A 17,669-nucleotide genomic window follows, 5' to 3' on the forward strand; every position below is an offset into this window, starting at 1 on the left:
AACTCTACACTACACCCGCTGTCAACTCTACACTACACCCACTGTCAACTCTACACAACACCCGCTGTCAACTCTACACTACACCCGCTGTCAACTCTACACAACACCTACTGGCAACTCTACACTACACCCACTGTCAACTCTACACAACACCCGCTGTCAACTCTACACTACACCCGCTGTCAACTCTACACAACACCTACTGGCAACTCTACACTACACCCACTGTCAACTTTACACTACACCTACTGGCAACTCTACACTACACCCACTGTCAACTCTACACTACACCTACTGGCAACTCTACACAACAACTACTGGCAACTCTACACTACACCCACTGGCAACTCTACACAACACCCACTGTCAACTCTACACTACACCCTCTATCAACTCTACACAACACCTACTGTCAACTCTACACAACACCTACTGTCAACTCTACACTACACCCACTGTCAACTCTACACAACACCTACTGTCAACTCTACACTACACCCTCTATCAACTCTACACTACATCCACTGTCAACTCTACACTACACCCACTGGCAATTCTACACTACACCCACTGTCAACTCTACACTACACCCACTGTCAACTCTACACTACACCCACTGTCAACCCTACACAACACCCACTGTCAACTCTACACTACACCCACTGTCAACTCTACACTACACCCACTGTCAACCCTACACAACACCCACTGTCAACTCTACACTACATCCACTGTCAACTCTACACTACACCCACTGGCAATTCTACACTACACCCACTGTCAACTCTACACTACACCCACTGTCAACTCTACACTACACCCACTGTCAACCCTACACAACACCCACTGTCAACTCTACACTACACCCACTGTCAACTCTACACTACACCCACTGTCAACTCTACACAACACCCACTGTCAACTCTACACAACACCTACTGTCAACTCTACACAACACCCTCTCTCAACTCTACACTACACCCACTGTCAACTCTACACAACACCCGCTGTCAACTCTACACTACACCCGCTGTCAACTCTACACTACACCCACTGTCAACTCTACACAACACCCTCTGTCAACTCTACACAACACCCACTGTCAACTCTACACAACACCCACTGTCAACTCTACACTACACCCTCTATCAACTCTACACAACACCTACTGTCAACTCTACACAACACCTACTGTCAACTCTACACTACACCCACTGTCAACTCTACACAACACCTACTGTCAACTCTACACTACACCCTCTATCAACTCTACACTACACCCACTGTCAACTCTACACTACACCCACTGGCAACTCTACACTACACCCACTGTCAACTCTACACTACACCCACTGGCAACTCTACACTACACCCACTGTCAACTCTACACAACACCCGCTGTCAACTCTACACTACACCCGCTGTCAACTCTACACTACACCCACTGTCAACTCTACACAACACCCGCTGTCAACTCTACACTACACCCGCTGTCAACTCTACACAACACCTACTGGCAACTCTACACTACACCCACTGTCAACTTTACACTACACCTACTGGCAACTCTACACTACACCCACTGTCAACTCTACACTACACCTACTGGCAACTCTACACTACACCCACTGTCAACTCTACACATCACCTACTGTCAACTCTACACTACACCCACTGTCAACTCTACACTACACCCTATATCAACTCTACACTACACCCTCTATCAACTCTACACTACACCCTCTATCAACTCTACACTACACCCACTGTCAACTCTACACAATACCCACTGTCAACTCTACACAACACCCACTGTCAACTCTACACAACACCTACTGTCAACTCTACACTACACCCACTGTCAACTCTACACTACACCCTCTATCAACTCTACACTACACCCTCTATCAACTCTACACTACACCCACTGTCAACTCTACACAACACCCACTGTCAACTCTACACAACACCCACTGTCAACTCTACACATCACCTACTGTCAACTCTACACTACACCCACTGTCAACTCTACACTACGCCCTCTATCAACTCTACACTACACCCTCTATCAACTCTACACTACACCCTCTATCAACTCTACACAACACCTACTGTCAACTCTACACAACACCTACTGTCAACTCTACACTACACCCACTGTCAACTCTACACAACACCTACTGTCACCTCTACACTACACCCTCTATCAACTGTACACTACACCCACTGTCAACTCTACACAACACCTACTGGCAACTCTACACAACAACTACTGGCAACTCTACACTACACCCACTGGCAACTCTACACAACACCCACTGTCAACTCTACACTACACCCTCTATCAACTCTACACAACACCTACTGTCAACTCTACACAACACCTACTGTCAACTCTACACTACACCCACTGTCAACTCTACACTACACCCACTGTCAACTCTACACAACACCCGCTGTCAACTCTACACTACACCCGCTGTCAACTCTACACTACACCCACTGTCAACTCTACACAACACCCGCTGTCAACTCTACACTACACCCGCTGTCAACTCTACACAACACCTACTGGCAACTCTACACTACACCCACTGTCAACTCTACACAACACCCGCTGTCAACTCTACACTACACCCGCTGTCAACTCTACACAACACCTACTGGCAACTCTACACTACACCCACTGTCAACTTTACACTACACCTACTGGCAACTCTACACTACACCCACTGTCAACTCTACACTACACCTACTGGCAACTCTACACAACAACTACTGGCAACTCTACACTACACCCACTGGCAACTCTACACAACACCCACTGTCAACTCTACACTACACCCTCTATCAACTCTACACAACACCTACTGTCAACTCTACACAACACCTACTGTCAACTCTACACTACACCCACTGTCAACTCTACACAACACCTACTGTCAACTCTACACTACACCCTCTATCAACTCTACACTACATCCACTGTCAACTCTACACTACACCCACTGGCAATTCTACACTACACCCACTGTCAACTCTACACTACACCCACTGTCAACTCTACACTACACCCACTGTCAACCCTACACAACACCCACTGTCAACTCTACACTACACCCACTGTCAACTCTACACTACACCCACTGTCAACCCTACACAACACCCACTGTCAACTCTACACTACATCCACTGTCAACTCTACACTACACCCACTGGCAATTCTACACTACACCCACTGTCAACTCTACACTACACCCACTGTCAACTCTACACTACACCCACTGTCAACCCTACACAACACCCACTGTCAACTCTACACTACACCCACTGTCAACTCTACACTACACCCACTGTCAACTCTACACAACACCCACTGTCAACTCTACACAACACCTACTGTCAACTCTACACAACACCCTCTCTCAACTCTACACTACACCCACTGTCAACTCTACACAACACCCGCTGTCAACTCTACACTACACCCGCTGTCAACTCTACACTACACCCACTGTCAACTCTACACAACACCCTCTGTCAACTCTACACAACACCCACTGTCAACTCTACACAACACCCACTGTCAACTCTACACTACACCCTCTATCAACTCTACACAACACCTACTGTCAACTCTACACAACACCTACTGTCAACTCTACACTACACCCACTGTCAACTCTACACAACACCTACTGTCAACTCTACACTACACCCTCTATCAACTCTACACTACACCCACTGTCAACTCTACACTACACCCACTGGCAACTCTACACTACACCCACTGTCAACTCTACACTACACCCACTGGCAACTCTACACTACACCCACTGTCAACTCTACACAACACCCGCTGTCAACTCTACACTACACCCGCTGTCAACTCTACACTACACCCACTGTCAACTCTACACAACACCCGCTGTCAACTCTACACTACACCCGCTGTCAACTCTACACAACACCTACTGGCAACTCTACACTACACCCACTGTCAACTTTACACTACACCTACTGGCAACTCTACACTACACCCACTGTCAACTCTACACTACACCTACTGGCAACTCTACACTACACCCACTGTCAACTCTACACATCACCTACTGTCAACTCTACACTACACCCACTGTCAACTCTACACTACACCCTCTATCAACTCTACACTACACCCTCTATCAACTCTACACTACACCCTCTATCAACTCTACACTACACCCACTGTCAACTCTACACAATACCCACTGTCAACTCTACACAACACCCACTGTCAACTCTACACAACACCTACTGTCAACTCTACACTACACCCACTGTCAACTCTACACTACACCCTCTATCAACTCTACACTACACCCTCTATCAACTCTACACTACACCCACTGTCAACTCTACACTACACCCGCTGTCAACTCTACACAACACCTACTGGCAACTCTACACTACACCCACTGTCAACTCTACACAACACCCGCTGTCAACTCTACACTACACCCGCTGTCAACTCTACACTACACCCACTGTCAACTCTACACAACACCCGCTGTCAACTCTACACTACACCCGCTGTCAACTCTACACAACACCTACTGGCAACTCTACACTACACCCACTGTCAACTCTACACAACACCCGCTGTCAACTCTACACTACACCCGCTGTCAACTCTACACAACACCTACTGGCAACTCTACACTACACCCACTGTCAACTTTACACTACACCTACTGGCAACTCTACACTACACCCACTGTCAACTCTACACTACACCTACTGGCAACTCTACACAACAACTACTGGCAACTCTACACTACACCCACTGGCAACTCTACACAACACCCACTGTCAACTCTACACTACACCCTCTATCAACTCTACACAACACCTACTGTCAACTCTACACAACACCTACTGTCAACTCTACACTACACCCACTGTCAACTCTACACAACACCTACTGTCAACTCTACACTACACCCTCTATCAACTCTACACTACATCCACTGTCAACTCTACACTACACCCACTGGCAATTCTACACTACACCCACTGTCAACTCTACACTACACCCACTGTCAACTCTACACTACACCCACTGTCAACCCTACACAACACCCACTGTCAACTCTACACTACACCCACTGTCAACTCTACACTACACCCACTGTCAACCCTACACAACACCCACTGTCAACTCTACACTACATCCACTGTCAACTCTACACTACACCCACTGGCAATTCTACACTACACCCACTGTCAACTCTACACTACACCCACTGTCAACTCTACACTACACCCACTGTCAACCCTACACAACACCCACTGTCAACTCTACACTACACCCACTGTCAACTCTACACTACACCCACTGTCAACTCTACACAACACCCACTGTCAACTCTACACAACACCTACTGTCAACTCTACACAACACCCTCTCTCAACTCTACACTACACCCACTGTCAACTCTACACAACACCCGCTGTCAACTCTACACTACACCCGCTGTCAACTCTACACTACACCCACTGTCAACTCTACACAACACCCTCTGTCAACTCTACACAACACCCACTGTCAACTCTACACAACACCCACTGTCAACTCTACACTACACCCTCTATCAACTCTACACAACACCTACTGTCAACTCTACACAACACCTACTGTCAACTCTACACTACACCCACTGTCAACTCTACACAACACCTACTGTCAACTCTACACTACACCCTCTATCAACTCTACACTACACCCACTGTCAACTCTACACTACACCCACTGGCAACTCTACACTACACCCACTGTCAACTCTACACTACACCCACTGGCAACTCTACACTACACCCACTGTCAACTCTACACAACACCCGCTGTCAACTCTACACTACACCCGCTGTCAACTCTACACTACACCCACTGTCAACTCTACACAACACCCGCTGTCAACTCTACACTACACCCGCTGTCAACTCTACACAACACCTACTGGCAACTCTACACTACACCCACTGTCAACTTTACACTACACCTACTGGCAACTCTACACTACACCCACTGTCAACTCTACACTACACCTACTGGCAACTCTACACTACACCCACTGTCAACTCTACACATCACCTACTGTCAACTCTACACTACACCCACTGTCAACTCTACACTACACCCTCTATCAACTCTACACTACACCCTCTATCAACTCTACACTACACCCTCTATCAACTCTACACTACACCCACTGTCAACTCTACACAATACCCACTGTCAACTCTACACAACACCCACTGTCAACTCTACACAACACCTACTGTCAACTCTACACTACACCCACTGTCAACTCTACACTACACCCTCTATCAACTCTACACTACACCCTCTATCAACTCTACACTACACCCACTGTCAACTCTACACAACACCCACTGTCAACTCTACACAACACCCACTGTCAACTCTACACATCACCTACTGTCAACTCTACACTACACCCACTGTCAACTCTACACTACGCCCTCTATCAACTCTACACTACACCCTCTATCAACTCTACACTACACCCTCTATCAACTCTACACAACACCTACTGTCAACTCTACACAACACCTACTGTCAACTCTACACTACACCCACTGTCAACTCTACACAACACCTACTGTCACCTCTACACTACACCCTCTATCAACTGTACACTACACCCACTGTCAACTCTACACAACACCTACTGGCAACTCTACACAACAACTACTGGCAACTCTACACTACACCCACTGGCAACTCTACACAACACCCACTGTCAACTCTACACTACACCCTCTATCAACTCTACACAACACCTACTGTCAACTCTACACAACACCTACTGGCAACTCTACACTACACCCACTGTCAACTCTACACAACACCTACTGTCAACTCTACACTACACCCTCTATCAACTCTACACTACACCCACTGTCAACTCTACACTACACCCACTGGCAACTCTACACTACACCCACTGTCAACTCTACACTACACCCACTGTCAACTCTACACTACACCCACTGTCAACTCTACACAACACCCGCTGTCAACTCTACACTACACCCGCTGTCAACTCTACACTACACCCACTGTCAACTCTACACAACACCCGCTGTCAACTCTACACTACACCCGCTGTCAACTCTACACAACACCTACTGGCAACTCTACACTACACCCACTGTCAACTTTACACTACACCTACTGGCAACTCTACACTACACCCACTGTCAACTCTACACTACACCTACTGGCAACTCTACACTACACCCACTGTCAACTCTACAAATCACCTACTGTCAACTCTACACTACACCCACTGTCAACTCTACACTACACCCTCTATCAACTCTACACTACACCCTCTATCAACTCTACACTACACCCTCTATCAACTCTACACTACACCCACTGTCAACTCTACACAATACCCACTGTCAACTCTACACAACACCCACTGTCAACTCTACACAACACCTACTGTCAACTCTACACTACACCCACTGTCAACTCTACACTACACCCTCTATCAACTCTACACTACACCCTCTATCAACTCTACACTACACCCACTGTCAACTCTACACAACACCCACTGTCAACTCTACACAACACCCACTGTCAACTCTACACATCACCTACTGTCAACTCTACACTACACCCACTGTCAACTCTACACTACACCCTCTATCAACTCTACACTACACCCTCTATCAACTCTACACTACACCCACTGTCAACTCTACACAACACCCACTGTCAACTCTACACAACACCCACTGTCAACTCTACACAACACCTACTGTCAACTCTACACAACACCCACTGGCAACTCTACACTACACCCTCTATCAACTCTACACAACAACTACTGTCAACTCTACACAACAACTACTGTCAACTCTACACAACACCCACTGTCAACTCTACACTACACCCACTGGCAACTCTACACAACACCCACTGGCAACTCTACACTACACACACTGTCAACTCTACACAACACCCTCTATCAACTCTACACTACACCCACTGTCAACTCTACACTACACCCACTGGCAACTCTACACAACAACTACTGGCAACTCTACACAACACCCACTGGCAACTCTACACAACAACTACTGTCAACTCTACACAACACCCACTGTCAACTCTACACTACACCCACTGTCAACTCTACACAACACCCACTGGCAACTCTACACTACACCCACTGTCAACTCTACACAACACCCTGTATCAACTCTACACTACACCCTCTGTCAACTCTACACTACACCCACTGGCAACTCTACACAACAACTACTGGCAACTCTACACAACACCCACTGGCAACTCTACACTACACCCACTGTCAACTCTACACAGCACCCTCTATCAACTCTACACTACACCCACTGGCAACTCTACACTACACCCTCTATCAACTCTAACATACACCCACTGCCAACTCTACACTACACCCTCTATCAACTCTACACAACACCCACTGGCAACTCTACACTACACCCACTGGCAACTCTACACTACACCCACTGTCAACTCTACACAACACCTACTGTCAACTCTACACTACACCCTCTATCAACTCTACACTACACCCACTGCCAACTCTGATCAGTGTGTACGCAGTGTGTACTGAGTCCTGCTTAGTGTACTGACATGGCACGTGTGATAACGCCGCAGTCGTGGTACCGCCTGTTGTTGACACCCGGCGCCCCCATGCTGGGTGCAATCGTATTACCTTTGACCTTTGAACTTATTGTGAGAGTGCGGATTCTGAAACCAAAGAATGTATGTGTGTTGATGATCCCTGAACAACTGAAGGGAATGCACGTGTATGTGTGCACAAGGAGACGTGTGACATGTTTCGCACGTGAATGTGTTTGCGTTGATGGCACAAGGTATACTAACATGTTTTGATCTGCATCAGTAGCTGCCAACTGTTGGGCTGAGGATAAACTCGGAAGAGAATGTACATTCGTCTTGGTATTGGATCCCAAAGCTCCATACAAAGAAAGATATATTGCAGGGACCAGCAAATTTGCTGAAACGACCCAAGTTTAATTATGTCAAAACAATGTCATTTTTTTTATTTTCTAACTGTGTACACCGGTATCCCACATGACAGACCTAAGGAAAACTGCGTTCCTTGATCCATGGGGCTTTTGTTACAAAACGTGCTGACCACAGATACATTTCAATATCTATCTTCAGAGGTTCTGGTGAATTTGACAAAAATGAAAGAAAAAGTAGTCATATTAGTAGTAGTAATAGTAGTAGAAGTAGTAGTAGTAGTAGCAGCAGCAGCAGTAGTGCAAATGAATCTTAATGTTTGTCCGAATTTGCAAAGCCAAAACAATATAATTTGGCCAAAAAATTGTGAAGACATGTGGCTGTGCTATGTGTCTGTGAGTAATACATGTTTGTGTGTGTGTGTGTGTCTACGTGTGTGTGTGTGCGTGTGTGTGTGTCTGCGTGTGTGTGTGTGTGTGTGTGTGTGTGTGCGTGCGTGTGTGTCTGTCTGCGTGTGTGTCTGTGTGCGTGTCTGTGTGCGTATCTGTGTCTGTGTGCGCGCGCGTGTGTGTGTGTGTGCGTGCGTGTGTGTGTGTGTGTGTGTGTGTGTGTGTGTGTGTGTGTGTGTGTGTGTGTGTGCGTGCGCGCGTGTGTGTGCGCGTGTGTTTGTGTGTTTAATAATTCATGTGAGTATGAGTTTCTGCATGTCTATGTGTATAATACCTGTGCATGTGTTTGTTTGGTGATATGAGGGGACCTTGTGACAGAGGTGAGAGATTCCGCAAAGTTATCTTGTAGATAGGAGAATCTGTCCTCGAGATAACAAGCACACAGCTCAACCTGGTGTCCAGCTTCACGCCAACGGAGAAACTGTTTCAAAATGGCCTCAGCTTCCTGTCGCGTGTTTATGTTGTTGATGTCGATGTTGTCGGCGGTGAAAGGGGCCCGGACGTTGTTTGACGACGCCAGATATTACGGGGGGACTTCGTTTACAGACTACCTGACCAAGGCAGGACTCAGCTCCATGCTGAAACAGCCAGGTAACTCCATACAGCCGTGAGAACATAACTATATTAGATCCTGTGGATACAATCTTACATGCGTTAAATAACTGTTATAATGCAAGCTGTGGATACTGTATGGCAATTAGATCCCTACTTGAATGCACGCTGTGGATCCAATATTACACGAGTTAGATCCGTACTGTAATGCATACCATAGATCCTATATTACACGGGTTAGATCCCTACTATACAGCATACCGTGGATCCTATATTATAAGAGTTAGATCCCTACTTAAGGCATACTGTGGATCCTATATCAAATGACTTAGATCCCTACTATAAGGCATACTGTGGATCCTATATCACATGACTTAGATCCCTACTATAAGGCAGACTGTGGATCCTATATCACATGACTTAGATCCCTACTATAAGGCAGACTGTGGATCCTATATTACATGAGTTAGATCCCTACTATAAGGCAGACTGTGGATCCTATATTAGATGAGTTAGATCCCTACTTTAAGGCAGACCGTGGATCCTTTTTCACATGAGTTAGATCCCTACTCTAATGCATACTATGGATCCTATCTTACATGACTTAGATCCCTACTATAAGGCAGACTGTGGATCCTATATTACATGAGTTAGATCCCTACTATAAGGCAGACTGTGGATCCTATATTAGATGAGTTAGATCCCTACTTTAAGGCAGACCGTGGATCCTTTTTCACATGAGTTAGATCCCTACTCTAATGCATACTGTGGATCCTATCTTACATGAGTTAGATCCCTACATAGAAGTCCACCTACGCCGATGTCCTCACGGAGGCCCACCTATGTCCTCACCAAAGTCCACCTACCCCTACGTCCTCACAGAAGCCCACTACATTTATGTCCTCACAGAAGCCCACCTACCCGTTTATGTCCAAAAAAAAGTCCACCAACCCGTATATCCATATAGGTGTCACCCCGTCTATGTCCATATGGTAGTCCCCCCGCATGTCCAAAAGAGGCTATAACAATAATAATAATACGGTTGACCAACTAGGAAACATGAGCCTCTTTGCGCCTGTTCCGACGGCCTTCCAGTCCCTTCCAGCAGCCGTGAACCAGAGTCTGGCGAATGACCCGGCCTTCCTGAAGAACCTCATGTCCTACCACATCGTCACCGAAAGCGTGGTCTCAGCGTCCTTCGTCGACGAGGAGTTGCTTCCCACTGTTGCTGGAGCCGCCGTTCGCATCAACAAGTACAATAACAGTGGCAATGAGATTGTGAGTATCAAGTCTTGTACAATATCAGTGGCAAAGAGATTGTGAGTATCAAGTCTTGTACAATAACAGTGGCAAGGAGATTGTGAGTATCAAGTCTTGTACAATAACAGTGACAAAGAGATTGTGAGTATCAAGCCTTGTACAATAACAGTGCCAAAGAGATTGTGAGTATCAAGTCTTGTACAATAACAGTGACAAAGAGATTGTGTGTATCAAGCCTTGTACAATAACAGTGCCAAAGAGATTGTGAGTATCAAGTCTTGTACAATAACAGTGGCAAAGAGATTGTGAGTATCAAGTCTTGTACAATAACAGTGGCAAAAAGATTGTGAGTATCAAGTCTTGTACAATAACAGTGGCAAAGAGATTGTGAGTATCAAGCCTTGTACAATAACAGTGCCAAAGAGATTGTGAGTATCAAGTCTTGTACAATAACAGTGGCAAAGAGATTGTGAGTATCAAGTCTTGTACAATAACAGTGGCAAAAAGATTGTGAGTATCAAGCCTTGTACAATAACAGTGGCAAAGAGATTGTGAGTATCAAGTCTTGTACAATAACAGTGGCAAAGAGATTGTGAGTATCAAGCCTTGTACAATAACAGTGCCAAAGAGATTGTGAGTATCAAGTCTTGTACAATAACAGTGACAAAGAGATTGTGTGTATCAAGCCTTGTACAATAACAGTGCCAAAGAGATTGTGAGTATCAAGTCTTGTACAATAACAGTGGCAAAGAGATTGTGAGTATCAAGTCTTGTACAATAACAGTGGCAAAAAGATTGTGAGTATCAAGCCTTGTACAATAACAGTGGCAAAGAGATTGTGAGTATCAAGTCTTGTACAATAACAGTGGCAAAAAGATTGTGAGTATCAAGCCTTGTACAATAACAGTGCCAAAGAGATTGTGAGTATCAAGCCTTGTACAATAACAGTGCCAAAGAGATTGTGAGTATCAAGTCTTGTACAATAACAGTGACAAAGAGATTGTGTGTATCAAGCCTTGTACAATAACAGTGCCAAAGAGATTGTGAGTATCAAGCCTTGTACAATAACAGTGCCAAAGAGATTGTGAGTATCAAGTCTTGTACAATAACAGTGCCAAAGAGATTGTGAGTATCAAGTCTTGTACAATAACAGTGGCAAAGAGATTGTGTGTATCAAGCCTTGTACAATAACAGTGGCAAAGAGATTGTGAGTATCAAGTCTTGTACAATAACAGTGGCAAAGAGATTGTGTGTATCAAGCCTTGTACAATAACAGTGGCAAAGAGATTGTGAGTATCAAGTCTTGTACAATAACAGTGCCAAAGAGATTGTGAGTATCAAGTCTTGTACAATAACAGTGGCAAAGAGATTGTGAGTATCAAGCCTTGTACAATAACAGTGGCAAAGAGATTGTGAGTATCAAGTCTTGTACAATAACAGTGGCAAAGAGATTGTGAGTATCAAGTCTTGTACAATAACAGTGGCAAAAAGATTGTGAGTATCAAGCCTTGTACAATAACAGTGGCAAAGAGATTGTGAGTATCAAGCCTTGTACAATAACAGTGCCAAAGAGATTGTGAGTATCAAGCCTTGTACAATAACAGTGGCAAAGAGATTGTGAGTATCAAGCCTTGTACAATAACAGTGCCAAAGAGATTGTGAGTATCAAGCCTTGTACAATAACAGTGGCAAGGAGATTGTGAGTATCAAGCCTTGTACAATAACAGTGGCAAAGAGATTGTGAGTACTTCATTCATGCTTACTCTGCTCTAGGGGTGCCACTTAATGCTTGTTTACTCTACTGTGGAAGTACACACTTTATGCTTGTTTACTCTACTGTGGGAGTGCCTACTGTATGCTTGTTTACTCTACTGTGGGAGTGCCTACTTTATGCTTGTTTATTCTACTGTGGGAGTGCCTACTTTATGCTTGTTTATTCTACTGTGGGAGTGCCTACTTTATGCTTGTTTATTCTACTGTGGGAGTGCCTACTGTATGCTTGTTTACTCTACTGTGGGAGTGCCTACTTTATGCTTGTTTATTCTACTGTGGGAGTGCCTACTTTATGCTTATTCACTCTACTGTAGGGGTGCCTACTTTATGCTTGTTTACTCAACTTTGGGGGTGCCTACTTTATGCGTGTTTATTAAACTGTGGGAGTGCCTACTGTATGCTTCGTTACGCGATTTTGATTTGGCTATGCATAGAGTCGTTAGTCCAGCCAAAATATAACTCCATAATTGCAGACTAGTTCTGCAAGGGTGGAAACTGGACTTTTACAGTCAGTTAACTCCCTTGGCTGGGGAAGATGGGAATGAAGAGACACTGGATTGTCGAGGAGGAAGCTCATCTCTGTTTAAACCTTCCTTCTGACAGACGACGGTGTCCGGCAGCCCCGTGCTCCTCGTGGACCTGCCCTGTAGCAACGGCATGTTGTTTATGATGAAGAAAGTCATCTACCCTGTGCCTACCGGAAGTGCTTTCGACTATGTGGCCGAAAGTGACAATTTCAGCAGCCTCCGCTTTGCCATCACCAAGGCCGGCATGTCCCAGGTGTTTACAGGTGATTAGCGTATTTTGCGAGTCAAAACACATCTGTGACGTCATTCTATTGTTTGAGCGCGCCATTACTTTTAGGGAATGGGGAGTTAACTGTGTTATCTGCCGCTGTTGCACGTGCTCCGTCGCGAGCTGATCTTCACAGTGCATGTTTATTGCTCGTGTGTTGTCAGAGTGTAAGAGTAGAGATGTGTTTTAAGTAGGGGAATATCCTCGTAAATCTCCATTCCTTAAAAATATTCGGCCTCGGCTCCATTATTTGTAAGGAATTGAGAGTGACTCTGACATTCCCCTCTACGTAACAGTTACAACATCAACTCGCTCTATGATGGACAGGCATAACATGAGGCATGAATCTGATGAATCGAAGTTACTAGTCTGTGGGTGAATCTACTCTACGGGTGGCCCTGTCGTCTAAGGCGCCGCGATTCGCTGTGCAGAGTTGCGTCCCTTGGGCACGCCAGAAACCTATGATTGTGGGTTCGAATCCCGGTTCGCCCCAATTATGTTTCTAGGTTTGTCAGCACCATACCCGTGCTCGTGGATTTCACCGAAGTGGTAAACGTCTGGGACCTGCATCACTTCGGGTTTTCCTCCCACATTAAGCTGACACGCCGTGATATAACTGGAATACTGTTAAAAGCGGCGTAAAACCCAACTCACTCACTCACCACTACTTTACGTGTCTGTTGTTGAATCAAGGTTACTTAACAACATCCTGATGTGTGTCTGTCCTCAGCTGACAAGCAGACGGTATTTGCCCCTGACGATGCCGCCTTTGCTCGCCTACCCCCCGGAGTCATGGATATCCTGCTGGATGACATCCCCCGACTGCAGGGTACGTCAGCTGTGACCACACCAACCATTTGACCAGTTTTTATCCCCCCTACCCCCTAGAATATCAAATGGTCGGTCCCTACCAGAGCTGGGCACCGCAATAGCGCACGGTCGATCTGTATGCCTGTCCCCCGGCACAGAGAAGAACGTGTATGTGTATCTACATAGTTGTGTTTTAAGCAAAGAAGTAAAGATATCTGCCAACAAACATGGAACAATTTAGAATGTTATTCTAAGCTGGAATATTTTTGCTCTGTCAAGGAAAATTTTAATTATGAACATCTGACTAATTGTATTGATATAGCCATCTATCAAACAACACTTGTTAGGTTTAGCTGTTCTAGTCATAATCTATTGGTAGAGGCAGGTAGGCATTATAAAATACCAAGGCCAGAACGTCTTTGTCCGTTTTGTATTGTGCCATATATAGAAACTGAATTCCACTTTTGTCTCGAGTGTCCATTCTATTCGAATTTAAGGGAACAGGTACTTCCTAAATATTTTTGCATAAGTCCAACTCTGGATAAACTAAAACAATTATATAGCTGCAACCTCTATGTTATAAGAAGATTGGCAAAGTATGTATGTCTCGCTCTCAAGAAAAGGACCACTCTTCTTAAAGATGTGCCTGTTATGTAGCACTATGCCATTGTACCAGTGTGAGACTGGTTGTTGCCAGTGTGTGTAACATGTGTTGGGACCCGATCCACGGGGCGTTTGTGGGTTATCACCAGCCTCAGTAACCTTTTGTGCATCCTTCTCAGCACTCCAATGAGTGTTGACCGCTTGCTCGTGGCTCGCGGGCGCTTTTGTGAATCGGTTCCCTGATGTAATAATCAGCGCTCTCTGTACATGTGATCTGACTAATCAAATGTACCTTGTATAATGGGCCGGTGGCCATTTACGGAATAAACTCATTCATTCATTCTACATAGTTACATACCTCCATCTGATGCTGGGTCATGAAGTCACAATAATTGGGCTTCCCACATTGTACACATATCGAGAATCGAACCCGGGTCTTCGGTGTGACGAGCGAACGCTTTAACCGCTAGGCTACCCGACCGCCCGCTGGGTCGTGAAGCCCAAACAATTCCAAGTCAGGTTGTCCATAGCAACAGTTCTGAACTCACCCTGTACTTGGTTACCGCAGCTATACAATATCTCTCTGTGAATACATTAAACAGCGCTAGGAACAGCTCAAACTAGATAATCCTATTTGAACTCTATCTTTAAGTGGAGTTCACCAGCTACTGTGTCAGTGAGGACAGTTGAATTCAAATATCACAGAATCAAAGAATCAAGATTCGTCTGAGATCATTTCAGTAATTGCGAGTCTCTTAACAGGCGTGCTGCGACACCACGTGGTGAACTCAGGGACCCTCTACAGTGCTGGGCTCTATGCTGGTCAGGTGCTGAACTCCTTACAGGGCACGCTACAGATAGGAGCCGGTAGGTATAACTGATATATAGCCTGGAGGTGAACTCCTTACAGGGCACGCTACAGATAGGAGCCGGTAGGTATAACTGATATATAGCCTGGAGGTGAACTCCTTACAGGGCACGCTACAGATAGGAGCCGGTAGGTATAACTGATATAAGCCTGGAGGTGAACTCCTTACAGGGCACGCTACAGATAGGAGCCGGTAGGTATAACTGTTATATAGCCTGGAGGTGAACTCCTTACAGGGCACGCTACAGATAGGAGCCGGTAGGTATAACTGATATATAGCCTGGAGGTGAACTCCTTACAGGGCACGCTACAGATAGGAGCCGGTAGGTATAACTGATATATAGCCTGGAGGAGAACTCCTTACAGGGCACACTACAGATAGGACCAAATAATACCAAATTAATTCTTTCTCTTTGACAGGCGGCTTGACAGTGAATGGATCCAACATCACTACAGCGGATGTCACTGTGACCAATGGCGTTCTCCACACGATCGACTCAGTGCTGATCTCCGCCTAGATCCCCACCTTGATCCCCGCCTAGATCCACACCTAGATCCATGCCTATATCTACGCCAGATCCCTACCTAGATACCCTGCCAGGATACCCCGCCTAGATTCATGTCTAGATCCCAACCTAGATCCACGCCTGGATCCCCACCCTGATCTCCGGCTAGATACCCTGCCAGGATACCCCGCCTAGATCCCATCGTATAGTCTATAGGTCGGCGCAAGGCCCCAGAGCTCAGTAGGAATGTCCGTGCATGTAGCCTGAGTGACATGTTCACAAACGGCTGGATCTGGTGTCGCCCTTGCCAGCCAGAACAATATGTACTCTGCATCTAGAATTGGTAGAATAAATGTTTACAGTCAGAAAGTGTTCTCATTGATGTCGGAAAGTGTTCTATCTGATGTCGGAAAGTGTTCTATCTGATGTCGGAAAGTGTTCACACTGGTGTCAAAAAGTGTTCACACTGGTGTCGAAAAGTGTTCACACTGGTGTCACGCCTGGGTTCCAAAATTACATTGTAAAACACATTTTGTCATGGGACGGGTTAACACTCATCTAACTCGTGTGTTGTCCCCTGAAGTTCAACTTGGAGGTGTGGAGGTGCAAGTGCAGATTGTTCGGAATTGTGGAACCATCAAAGATGCTAGGGCCCAAATCTGAAGTTAGAGATGAGACTTCTTTCTCCAGTACTCTACTTTCTAGGTGAGCTGAAATGGGGTTTAACGTCGCGTTCAAGATTATAGCACTTATATAGCGACGTGCATGCACGTTTGTGTGTGCTCAAACTAGTCAGGACTGATTACGATTTATAGTGTTAGCCCACTGAGATACCATGCCGAAGTTTAAAATAAATACACCACTCAGACACAGCCAACCAGTCCTTGTTTTAGTCCCTCAGTGTCTAGCGCCAGACAGGGTAACAACAACTTCCATCTAATAACGTCTTTTGGTGTGACGCGGCCGGGGATCGAACCCTTTCTAAACTTTGTCTGATA

At 45.7% G+C, this 17,669-nt stretch overlaps 1 protein-coding gene across 1 annotated transcript; it reads left to right on the forward strand.

The window, feature by feature from the left end:
- Positions 1-9,851: 9,851 nt before the first annotated feature.
- LOC124111551 (transforming growth factor-beta-induced protein ig-h3-like) lies at positions 9,852-17,036 on the forward strand. Its single transcript, XM_048388462.1, has 6 exons — positions 9,852-10,095; positions 11,111-11,334; positions 13,693-13,879; positions 14,615-14,713; positions 16,060-16,164; positions 16,586-17,036. The coding sequence occupies exons 1-6, from the start codon at positions 9,936-9,938 to the stop codon at positions 16,681-16,683; spliced, it is 873 nt and encodes a 290-aa protein (XP_048244419.1). The 5' UTR covers positions 9,852-9,935; the 3' UTR covers positions 16,684-17,036.
- Positions 17,037-17,669: the final 633 nt, after the last annotated feature.

This window comes from Haliotis rufescens, unplaced genomic scaffold (genome assembly GCF_023055435.1).
Source record: "Haliotis rufescens isolate VD_foot unplaced genomic scaffold, xgHalRufe1.0.p SCAF_71, whole genome shotgun sequence".
NCBI lineage: Eukaryota > Metazoa > Mollusca > Gastropoda > Lepetellida > Haliotidae > Haliotis > Haliotis rufescens.